The 12,377-nt window shown below is 37.1% G+C and overlaps 1 protein-coding gene and 1 long non-coding RNA gene across 2 annotated transcripts in view; one reads left to right on the plus strand and one right to left on the minus strand.

Annotated features, from left to right (window-relative positions):
* The window catches only part of LOC125782198 (uncharacterized), a 374,822-nt gene that overhangs the window by 159,859 nt on the left and 202,586 nt on the right, over positions 1 to 12,377 (plus strand). The gene's annotated exons all lie outside the window — the stretch shown is intronic.
* The window catches only part of plekho2 (pleckstrin homology domain containing, family O member 2), a 45,423-nt gene that overhangs the window by 6,553 nt on the left and 26,493 nt on the right, over positions 1 to 12,377 (minus strand). The window contains exons 4-5 of the mRNA XM_007260221.4: positions 1,009 to 1,113; positions 459 to 557 (exon numbers count right to left, since the gene is read on the minus strand). Coding sequence (XP_007260283.3) covers positions 459 to 557; positions 1,009 to 1,113 — 204 coding nt within the window. The remainder of the gene's footprint in view (positions 1 to 458; positions 558 to 1,008; positions 1,114 to 12,377) is intronic.

Genomic DNA, 12,377 nt, shown 5'->3' on the forward strand with positions numbered 1-12,377 from the left:
AGACCAAAACAAAATAGCAAGTAATTTCGAAGCATTGAAAACGGTAAAATTGTTAAACTTTGGTATTATCTGACCAGAGAACCTTCCACATGTTTGCTGTGTGGGTTTCTTATGGCTTGCTTTCAAAAATAGCTTTTTTTTCATCACTCTTACATAAAGGCCAGATTGGTCGAGTACTAACTAACAGTAGTCCGGTGGATCTGAATACAAATGCACGCTATACTTTTCAGAAAACTATGTATAATTTTGTTTTCACTTTTTCACAATTACATGCTACCATGTACTGATCTATCATATAAAATCCCAATAAAATATATTTTATGTATTTTAAGTTTATGTGTGTTCCAAAAAATGTGAAAAAGTTTAAAGGGGATTAAATACATGTTTATAGTACTGAATAACTGTGCTCTAAAATTCAGTATATATCACTGTGATGTAGATCTAAGTCATCAACGTACCTCTTTCATGTGTATCCTGGTGGGTGGCCTTCTACCACGGTTTCCCTTTGGTCGAGTGCGTGTTACATGCTCCAGAGACAAACTTTCATCTATTTTTACCTGTGATTAATAAAAAAAAATTAAACTTGGTTCATGTTAAGGATTTTTATATTTAATAAGTCAATGCAAATGGTTAAACTTTTTATGTGAAAATAGACTGTTGATGGGGTGAAAGATGGCAGCGAGCATGGCAAAGCACCTTGCGCAGGATGTACAATGGGGCCCACAGAAGCAAATCTAGAAGTCAACACTCTTTCACCAAGAGACACACTACTTAAAAGTTGCCTCTGAAAGACTTTTTAAAGCATATTGGGGAAAGCATCCGACTATACTTGTCATCATTTACATATCTGCATTACTTGTTTGTGAGTGATTTTTTAGAGCAAAGACTTCTAAAATGTGTTCACTAAAGTTTTAAAATGACATGTTTATTAAATTAAGGTACATTTTATTTAAAAATATAATTTTGTCAACATTCTTGTTAAAAAATGGTAATTGTACCAAGATATACCTCATCAAAGATTTTGTTCTTTGCCCGGTTGATGCCATCATTGAGCGCCTTGATCCAAGCCTCTTTCTCCTCTTCATTTTGAGCTTGAAGTTTGACATTACAGACCTGAAAGCAAAAAAATCAAATATGCCTTAGATATTGAGAACTGTCTCTGTAACATTCCAGTGCTGAAGGTTTTAAAAATGCTTTTAATTTAATTTATTGTATATTGTTTGCACTATAATGCACACTTAAAATGATTTAAGTTTCCCAAAAATCATCAGTGCGTCTTATAATCCTGTGTTCCTTATGTACTGTATGAATTCTATTAGTCATGTTGTAAGAAGAAGTAAAGTCACTCCGCTGAAGTACAGCGTTATACAGGAGTTTCAGTGAAGTTTCTCCAGCACTGAGACTCCAGACTGGAGCAGTATTAGCATTAGGCGCTAACTGCGCTAAGCGCTAGCTCTTTCGCCATTCAGAGATGAGTGCTATCGGCCTGTAGCCTGCTGCTAACCATGACTAGCACTCCTAGAGCAGCATTAGCATTAGCCCCTAATTGTGTTATGTGCTAGCACTTTTGTCATTCAGAGGTGAGTATATTGGACTGTAGTCTGCGTGTTTACCATGTTAAAACAAGCTATGTGGGACAAACCACTAGCTGATAGCACCCTGGCTTATCAGAACACTCAGGGTTCCTCAGTGTAGTGCTGTCAGGCGAAATTAGCCGCTAACCATGGCTAGCGCTAGCGGTTAGCTGCTAATGCTAATGCTGCTGCACCCAGCCTTAGTGGAAATCTGCAAATCTAAGCTTACTGTAAAAAAACAAAAGTACTTTACTCACCCAAATAAACAGCTTTTTTACACCCATTGCTTACTTGTGTTGCATAATGCACCTTATAGTCCAGTGCACCATGTGTATTGATAGAGCGCCTTATAATCGGGTGTGACTTATAGTGCAAAATATACAGCAATACTTGAGATAGGTGTCCTTTTTAATGGTTTTCACACCTGAAAGGCCAAACCAAAGACCAAACAAGTTTCATGTGTTTGTTACTCTGTGTACATTTGGTCTAGTTGGTTTTGGTTTTGCAGTTTAGTGGTTGGCTAAAAAAACCTTGCAACTTCCTGATGGTAGAAGAGTCTTTATTGGGCATTGGCATGTTGTCAGTTTGGAACGTTGCCTTTCCAGGTGCTGTGCCAAAATCTGCCTCAGCAAGTGCATGCACATCATGCAGCAGAGTCAGCCCAACAGATTAACCTAGGAATAATTTGATTTCTGTTCATAAATAAAGGTTAATCTACAGCCACGAATGCGAGAGCTTGCGTCCATATTGCTGCATGATGTGCGTGCGCACAAGGACTTTGACACAACACTGGTTATTTTTGTTCTTCCGCTGTTTTGGTAGAAAATAGCCTGCCCCAACCTCAACTCTGAACCATCTAAAAAGATGCTTTCACACTAAAAAAAACAATCGAAACCATGGTTCAGGTGATATTAACTCTTTTGATTGGCACAAATTTTGGTCCTTTTATCTGGACTGTGTTTTATGACACTTTTACACCTGCTATATTGGTTTGGACCAAACAGAAAAGTATAAATCGTCCAAACCAAACTTTAGTCAAGTATCTAAAATTGCAAACAACCTTCTGGCAGCGTTCTTAAGGAATTTTAGCATTTATTTATCTGATATTCCTACCTAATCTATTTATTGAACTCCAGACGAACAGAATGCTAAACGTCATTGAGGACTATGTTCAGACTGACAGCTGAAAAATTGTTTTAAATATCTAGATATGCAAGACTGATTTTTGATCATCTAAACATTCAGAAACCACCTGATGTTTAGCATATATTCACATCTAGACTCATGTTTTATAGTCTGAACATCCAGACACCACATAAAATCAGATTTGTAACATATTTCTGAATCCAGATTGATTTTTTGTAGTCTGAAAATCCAGAAACCACATAAAATCAGATTTTTAGCATATTTTTGTATCCAGATACATTTTTATAGTCTGAAAATCCAGACACCACACAAAATCAATTTTTTTTAGCATAGATTTATATCCAGACAGATTTTTTATAGTCTAAACATCTAGAAACCACATACAATCTGATTTGTAGCATAGTTTTATATACAGATTGATTTTTTTATAGTCATATAATCAGTTTTAGCTGGTCTGTCAGTATATCCAGGTTGGTGTTGGATCAGTATAATTAAAGCTCATACTGATATAGTAAGGTGTAGAACAGTCAAACACACCACTATCACTGGTCTTAGCTACACTGGTAAAACGTGTTACAGCGTTTAAAGCTGGTTATGGGTAATTTGGCGCTGTTGGGTCAGAGAGGGCATTTAGTTCATTAGTTGGATCAGCTGGGTGTAAATATGCTTTAAACGGCCGGAGTTCGCTGTTGTTGCGCCAAACAGAATCCCCTCCCGATCGAAAAGGAAAAGCAGACATGCGCAGACTTGCTGTGTCAGCGTTTTCAAAAACCTCTGTTTTCCCCCATCCACACGACTCTGCTGAAGCGGAGTTTTTCAAAAATCTCCACCTTGGGAGGTGTTTTCGAAAACCGCCGTTTTCGTGTGGACGAAAGGCCAAAGCGGAGATAAAAACCTCCGTTTTCAAAAATACCCGGGTTCGTGTGGACAGGGCCTCAGTGTGGGTGCTCTGGTTGCTCAAATACGATTTCAACATGTCTTTTGAGTCATTCACAATGCGTCAAACAACGGCCTCGTCTAATTCAGAGTGAAGGAAGTGCGGGGGTCCATAAAAGAGCATCAAAGGTCAGATACTGATGCCGACCTCAATACCACACTAACCCATGCAGCTCTGTTTGTGATGTCCAGACACACAAATCACTTGCAGATAACAGTGCAGACAGTCATTTCAATTCTAGCTAAGAGTCAGTCCCATAACCCTGCAGTCAAACGCTTCCAAGCTTGCGGAGATTCCAAATCTAATCTATGTACAAGCATATAAACATCCACAATCAAAAATTACAATCACACATACAAATACACACTCAATTTGCTGTAATTCTCATTCTGCTTTTGGGAGTAATAAGGATCAATGATGTGTAGACAATCGGGGAATGATATATCCTGTTCAGCGCCTCCCCAAACCACAGAGGAGCAGATCTGGATCCACGCCAAAAAAGATAACTGTAGGCCAAGAGCAACTACACCAAGAATGTGTTTAGTCTGAGCAAAATAAACTTGTTTGCTCCAGCAGAAATTCTCCAGACCCACAGATCCAAGCTCTTCAATTGTTCTTCAATTGTCAGTAAAAGTTTATTTACACAGTCTATTGTTCCGCTGTGTGGCATTTAAATGAAGTGATACACATCCTGGTTCATGCTGAGCTCAGTTCCCCTATAGCCCAGACTATCTGTATTACTGAGCCTGTTTAAAATAAGGAAAGACTACGAGAGAATAAGACTGAGAAACAGCTCCTTACATTAAAATCCATTCTTTGTGAAACACTATAGGTCTCTCTGAGTTGTATATGCATACTGCATAAACAGACAGCTTCTGTTTACAGAGCTAGTTAACGTTAGCTATCTTGTGTGTAAGTGTAAGTAACTATAGGTTTACATCGGATCTCCGGTTGATTCCGCAATTTACCAATACACTATATATACACTAGGGAAGCGCAATTTGGCAAGGCAGCACAACTTAACAGAACACTGGTGACGTATAAACCGGGGAGGCCGAGATCGCGGCGGGCAGTCTCTGTCCACATTGCGGCACTGATAAAATTTCTCAGGCGGGAGCCATTCGCCTCGCTGAGAGTCTGACGTCATGCAAAGTTTAAGGGTTAACTTTACAAAATAATTTTTCATTTTAGAGCTGTAAATCTGACTGTTGAACCTGGCACTGCACAGGCAGAATTTACCACAGTGAAAAAGTTTTTTAAAGGTTATGAAATGTTTCTAACAATTTAAGCAGGTCTGGTATGTTTTGTTACTTTGAAGCAACACATTTTTAGCTATTCATGGAAAAAATATATGGTTTAGGGTTTAGTGGCTCTTTAAACAACACTGACACTTTACCTGCACTAAGACACTTTATTATGTTACTGCTCTTCATTCATAAGGCAAAAGTTATACTCTGGTTTCATGTTGCAGCTAATCCCTACTCCCCTACTCTCCTATTTATATTATGTGTATTTATCTTGTTATCTATTTTCATTTTTACTATATTTAGTCTCCTTGAATCCTTGATTAATAGCCTGCAAAGGGTTTGATGTCTTATTTGGGCAGTAAAAACCTATCATGAGAATAAATACAAATAGCACTAATAACTGTGTTCTAGTGCTGGTGGCTAATCAAATAAAATTATTTAAATGCGATTTTTAAAATGGGATAATTGAGATTGTTCATCTTTACATATAGAAGCTTTCAGAGGAAATCTGAATAGAGACATTTGCTTCTTTCAGAAACCTGTGTGTCTCTCCACTCTTCCTCCAGAAATTTCCCAATGAAAAGCAAAGTTTACTGATGATCAGTGATGGTTTGGAAAGACATGTCATCTGCTTGTGTTGGTCCACTGTGTTCTATCAAGTCTAAAGTCAGTGCAGTGTTTTCCCACAAAATCTTTCCCACAAAACCCTCTGCTGACAACTTTTATGAAGATGCAAATTTCATTTTCCAACAGGACTTGGCACACTGCCCACACTGTTAAAAGTATCAGTTGGTCTTATATAATAATTACATTTTCTGAGACACTGATTTTTGGGTTTTTACTGGCTGTAACTGTAACTGTAAATGCACTAGTATATAGGGAGATAATGGGGTGGGTTAGTAAGTTGGTCGATAGGTGGGTGAGTGCGTGAATGAGGGGGTGGATAGATAGACAGATAGGTAGATTTGGTTTGGTGTAGGTTGATAGGTTGGGGTTGCACATCTTTATTAGTAATTCTAGGATGTTTTACCCTTGGTTCAATTTGTTTGTGGTGAAAATATTATCTAATCTGGCTTGACCATTTTTAATTTTCACCAAAAAAGTTATTTTAAGTCATATTTAAGAAGGAGGGGTTTCTGGGGTAACAGACCATATGGTGGACCTTCCAGTACTCTCACCAAATGTATTTCTAGTCTGGATCAAGTCTAAATATCATTTAAAACAATACTGTTCTTCGTTTAACCAGCACCAGTTTGTACAAAACAAAGCAATCAGAGCTAAGCTCCTCTGAACTGCATCTTTACTGTTGAAACACATATTGTACAAACTGGTATCTACCAGCTAAAAGAGAATATTATAAGAACTTTTAGCAACATTTTGAAAAGGTTCCAGAAATATTTTTCCAGGAACGTTCTGAAAAACATCGAACACAATAACGATTTGCATCACAATGTTATTAGAACATTTCTCACATAATCTTCCAGCTAGACGAATAATAACATTATGGAAACATTAGAAATAACATTCCCAGAACGCAAGAAATTGAAATATTGACACTGTGCTAAATTTACATTACCAGAACATTCAGAAAATGTTCAACAAACCAAAAACTGTTAGCTGAGTGGTAGAAAAATCTGATTTGTTTCTGGTCCTGTAATCATGCGCTGTAATCTATAAAATGAGTAGGTGAGTCTAGCTACGGATTTTACTGTGCAGATTCGTGTTGCAAATTTTGCAAAAATAATATATAATTTAGGTTTTCTTTTTTATTCTAGAGTTTTAGTCACATTATTTTTTGCTGTGCCTGACATATCTGCACCTGAACTTCTGGATTTTAAAAAAGATGATTAAAAATACTCATTTAAAAACATTAAACATTTAGTATTTACAAACAGCATATCAGCCTTTTGATTTTAAATTAAACTGGTTTCCCCCTGTAGTATTTCATTAACGTATCTACCCAGATAACAAGTTAGCGGACATTCAACCAGTAAGAAACTCAAATAGCATCTGCTTTTTATTAAAACAGCTAAATATATGGCTATTTATTTTCCAAAGCTACAGTTTTTACTATTGGCAGCTTAGCAGAAAGCTCTGCAAACAAAAAGAAAGAATAGAACAAAAGGTTACGGAACCTCATTCATAATTTTACCAGTGTCTGACCAGAAAGCTTAGAGAATGTTTTTACATGGTTTATTGTGAGGCATTTTGATGCACTTTTGATTGCATTTTAATTGCAAAAAAGAAATCCAGTAGTTCATCTCATTCTTAAACTGAAACTTTTATTTCCGTCTAATAAAAAACGTAAATTTGTTCATTTTTCATTGCTGCAGTAGTTCCTTCTGTCATTCTTGTGATTTCAATCTGTTTCCAATGTATAGTAAATCTGATTAGGCCAGAACAATCAAATCAGTTTGAGGCCTACTGAAAATTTCACGATGCATTAAACCTTTTTCCTATTCGTAACTCTGTCAAATCACTGTAAGGTCCTGTAGTGTCCCACGCCAAACCCCTAAAGTGTGACAGAAGTCAGTGATGTGGTCATTAGGCCCTAAACTTCTTTTTCCAGAACTACATCATGTGAGTTTTAAGGCTAAAATAAAGTCACTGGAGCTGCTCTCTGACTCACAGCTGGCTCCTCGCTGTATTCAGGAGAGAGGAAAAAGTGACAGGCTGGGTCTGGCTGCTCACACACACACACACACTTTTTACATCTGTTGCGCTCTCCAGAGCTAGCCAGCACTCCAGTCTCGTCATCTGTTAGTAATACAGCATATTTCACTGCTTAGGTATCTCCTCTGCATTTCTGAAGCTTGGAATTCTCCACTGGCGTGCTCTGCAGGCAGGTCATGGAGGATAGAACACTCTACACAAATATCGAAACTATCTCTGAGCTGAAGTGGAATGAAGGTAGTGGAAATATCTGCAATGATAAATACTGCAAATGTCCTCAGCAGTTACTCAGACTCTCCTCCTAACTGTCAGACTCCAGCCTGGGTGGAGAGTTTGGATCCAGAGAGTGGGAGAATGGAGAGAACTGGAGAGACAGATGCTTAAACAAACAACAAAGCCACAATTTTTCCAACAATTTCTCAAATTAAGAGAATTTCACAGTCATAGGGCTCTATTTTAGCGATCTATAGCGAACCAGTCAATTGGAATTAAGGGTGTGTCTGTGTGTCCTTGGTATTGTTAGGGCACTAAAAAAAATACACCTTGCACTGCTTGAAAGGCGCAAAAGGCATTTAATAATTCTCTTAATTAATCTTGGGTGTGTTTTGGGCGTAATGTGAAATAAATCAATCAGTGTGCCAGCTGTCATTCCCTTTAAGAGTCAGGTACAGACTTTGATGCATTCGTATCTTAAAAGATCTGCGCTTCTGTGCATCTCAGCAGAGGATACTGACCTAATGCTGTGAAGGTACGCTAGCAGCTCATTTAAGGGAACAGTAATGTTGTTTTATTCTTTCTTCTGTTTATTGGTGAGTTAAAAGTCGGGTTTGCACTCTACAGTGCGTCCGTGTGTGTGTTTATCGAGCAGGGGGGTACACAGCATGCTGGGTGCACCAACAGGAATGGACTTTTGATGATAAACTGTTGTCTAGGTTCATTTCAGTCAGTGGAGCACCTGTGTTTTCTGCTGCCAAAATAACAGCACACCAGAAATGTACCTGAACACACCTCATTTCCAGACCACCACACCCATCAGTGTAGATTTTTTTTTACGCTATTTAACCGCACTGGCGTAAGGCTTGAAAATAGACTGTTGACAAGGAGCAGATAAACAAAAACCTACATCACTTTTAAGATTATAAAATGTGAAGTTGTGTATTAGAGCTAGATTTATTTAAAAATGCACTGGTGAATCAATAATGTGATATAATAAAAGACTGGTCTATGTCAACCACTGGAATGATTTACATGATCTCAACAACAGTGGTAATTTGATACAGCAAAGTTAAAATTAGCAGCTTAATATGTGTATGTGTGATGCAAAGCGTGTTTGGCTGTGTGTTTAACAAAGTCCGGTTATTCTGTTGATCTGATAAAGGGTTAATAAAGCTTAAGTACTCTACATCAGAAGCCATCTATACCTGGAGAAAGGTATTGAGTATCTTCTCATTATTTGCTGTTTCTTCTGAAATCGAGGGTAATAAAACATGTTTCATGGAGATTTTGTTGGAGTAACTGTGTCTGCAGCACAGCATTGCATTCAATGACAAAAACAATAGTGAGTTTAGGATGTTGGAACATTATTCCAGAAAACACTGTTATCTCTCTAGCCTATTTCTGGCATTAGGCATGGTGCCAATACATCCATGTTTATCTGTTCTTGAGAGTGTTAAACTATTTTCAGTACTTCTTCCTAGGAACTAGATAAGCATTTATGTGTGCATTTGCATATCAGGTGCCAGCAATAGGTACAACAAAGTAGAAGAGGTGACCACAAACATTTTGACACGTACAGTGGTATGAAAAGGTTTGGGCACCCCTGATCATTTTCATGATTTTCCTGTATAAATCATTGGCTGTTTCAGTTAAATATGTCATATAGCAGATGAACACAGTGATATTTGAGAAGTGAAATGAAGTTTATAGGATTTACAGGAAGTAACAGCCTCTAAACGCTTCTTATAGCTTCCAATAAGAGTCTGGTTTATGGTTGAAGGTATTTTGGATCATTCTTCTTTATAAAACATCTCCAGTTCTGTCAGGTTTGATGGTTTCTGATCATGAACAGCCCACTTTAAATCACACCACAGATTTTTAATAATATTCAGGTCTGGGGACTGAGATGATCATTCCAGAATGTTGTACTTGTTCCTCTGCATGAAGGCTTTAGTAGATTTAGAGCAGTGTTTAGTGTTTAGGGTCGTTGTCTTGTTGAAGTATCCAGCCCCGGCGCAACTTTAACTTCAACTTTTTTCACTGATTCTTGAACATTGTTCTCAAGAATCTGCTGATATTGACTGGAATTCATGTGAACCTCAACTTTAACAAGATTCCCAGTACCTGCACTGATCACACAGCCCCATCACACAGCATGATGAACCACCACCAGATTTGACTTTGGGGAGCAGTAAAGTGCTTGTGTTGAAATCCTGTGTTCTTTTTCCTCCATGCATAAATAACCACCCTCCAAATAACTCAATTTTAGTTTCATCAGTCCACAGCACCTTATTCCAAAATAAAGCTGGATTATCTACATGTGCTTTAGCTTCAGCATACCTCAAGCGATCTGTATGTGGCGTGCGCTCAGAAAAGACTTCCTCTGCATTTCTCTCATATACACCCTCTCCTTGTGTAAAGTGCGCTGAATAGTTAAACGATGCACAGTGACTCCATCTGCAGCAAGATGATGATGTAGATCTTTGGAGCTCTGGAGGTCTGTGGGTTGACTATGACCGTTCTCACCATCCTTCTCCTCTACTTATCTGAGATTTTTCTTGACCTGCCACTTTTTGTATCCTTACACTAAACCATTATGTTGAACAATCTTTGTTTTCAGGTCATATGAGAGTTGTGTTTTGATGCTCCCATGTTTCCACTCTTCAGACACTATTTCTCATAATTAGATTCACTTGTGTTTGTAGGTCAAGGGTCAATGAGCTTAACAAACACATTTTGTGGTCCAATAATTAGTGCTGAAGGTATTCAAATCAATGAAACGACAAGGGTGCCCAAATTTATGCACCTGTCTAATTTTGTTTAAAGAATTATTGCACACTTTCTGTAAAACCTTTAAATGTAATTTTAATTATCAAATATCACTGTGTTCATCTGCTATATGATTTATTTAACTGAAAATGCTTATCTGAACAACCAACGATCTATAAAGGAAAATACCTTTAAAATAAATAGGTGGATTAAGGAATAAGTAAAAAGTGGATTAAACTGGAGAAACATGTAGATTTCTTTAAATAATAGAAAATATTATGGATAATATGGAGTCACTGAATCTCCTGCACTTGACCTGGGTTGACACAGTAACCTCCTGAAGAACATGCTCAGCCTACATGAAAGCAAAACAGCGATGGTTTGTGGCTGTTTTCATCTACCACAAGTTTCTGCACAGTCAGAAAACGGGTTTTTAGAACTATAAACAGAATTATTTCAGTTAGAACTGACTTAGTGTCGTGAGATAGGGACAGGATGTGCCTGCTTTCATTTTCCTATCTTGAGTGTGAGGAATTCATAAACAATAACAATAATATCAAAACTGTGGTAGGAGATTCTCTCAGGGGATGACTTGTCACAGCACAGTTATCACAAGTTCTTTTAACTTGTTTAAATGTAGTTATGTTAAGAAATCTAGTCTTTGGATGAACTTTGAATTATATATTTTTATTTATATTTGTTTTCAGTATTTTTCTCAGTGTCCAGTGGCAGGCGCTCCATGATAAAAAAAAATCAGAGGGCTAGAGTGGATAAACTGCAATTTCAAGTTCATTTTTACAATCTTTTTGAATAAATGAACTTAAATAAAGCGTTTAGAATCAACAATCATGCCCAATATAATTTTACTTAGTTTAATACTTATTTACAAACTGTCTGTTTTCAAGCAGAAAGATACAAACTGTGCAGGACTAGGATAGTAGCTTTAACTGAGCTAACAGTGGATTGTAGCATGCGGAGGAATCTGAACAATGCTCAGAGTCATGAAAATTCAATGTGGGTCAGCACACAGTTCTGGCACCAACATACATGCCTCAATTATAGACAATGGCACGGCAAAACATGTCTGGTGTACAACAGATTTACATCATATTGCGAAAGTTATTTTCAAACTGTATTTATCTAATTTAACATTAGCTAGTTTAATCCAACTTTCTATTTCACTGCTCTCCAGGTTTTACTTATTTCTCTTTTGTTGCACTTTCTGTAAGGATTATTCATTATTATTATATCGAATCGAATCGTGACCCTAAAATTGGAAATAAAATCGAAATCAAGGATTTAGAGAATCGTGACACCCCTATTAAAAAACAGTTATCATGACAGGCTATGAACTTAAAATAATTGTTGATGTTGTTTTTTTAGCACATTTTCGATGGTTAAATATCACTTAAAACTGGAATGAAGGCCAAATTAAGATGGCTGTTATAAAGAATCTGCAATAAATTTAGCTCGGAAACAGCATCACTGTTTGCCAGCTCCAGTCTGGTTAGTACACACTTATTGTAGATATTGGTGCTTCACAATAAGAGTCTTGAGTCCTCAGGCCAGATTGTATTAAGAAAAAGATGTATACTAACAAATAAAAAATATATTATTTGGCCTATTTTCTTTTATTTTGACTTATTTTGAGTTTTCTCAGTAAACCTTTAATCAAATATTGTCAAACACCACATTTTTTTTATTATTTTAAGCAGGGCTGGTATATTTTATTACAGATTAATATATATTCAACTATTAATGTAAAAACTTGAGTGGCCTAGCTTAGCAGAATGAAGAAATATACTTAAGCACTAC

Source organism: Astyanax mexicanus, chromosome 16, assembly GCF_023375975.1.
Source record: "Astyanax mexicanus isolate ESR-SI-001 chromosome 16, AstMex3_surface, whole genome shotgun sequence".
NCBI classification, from domain to species: domain Eukaryota; kingdom Metazoa; phylum Chordata; class Actinopteri; order Characiformes; family Acestrorhamphidae; genus Astyanax; species Astyanax mexicanus.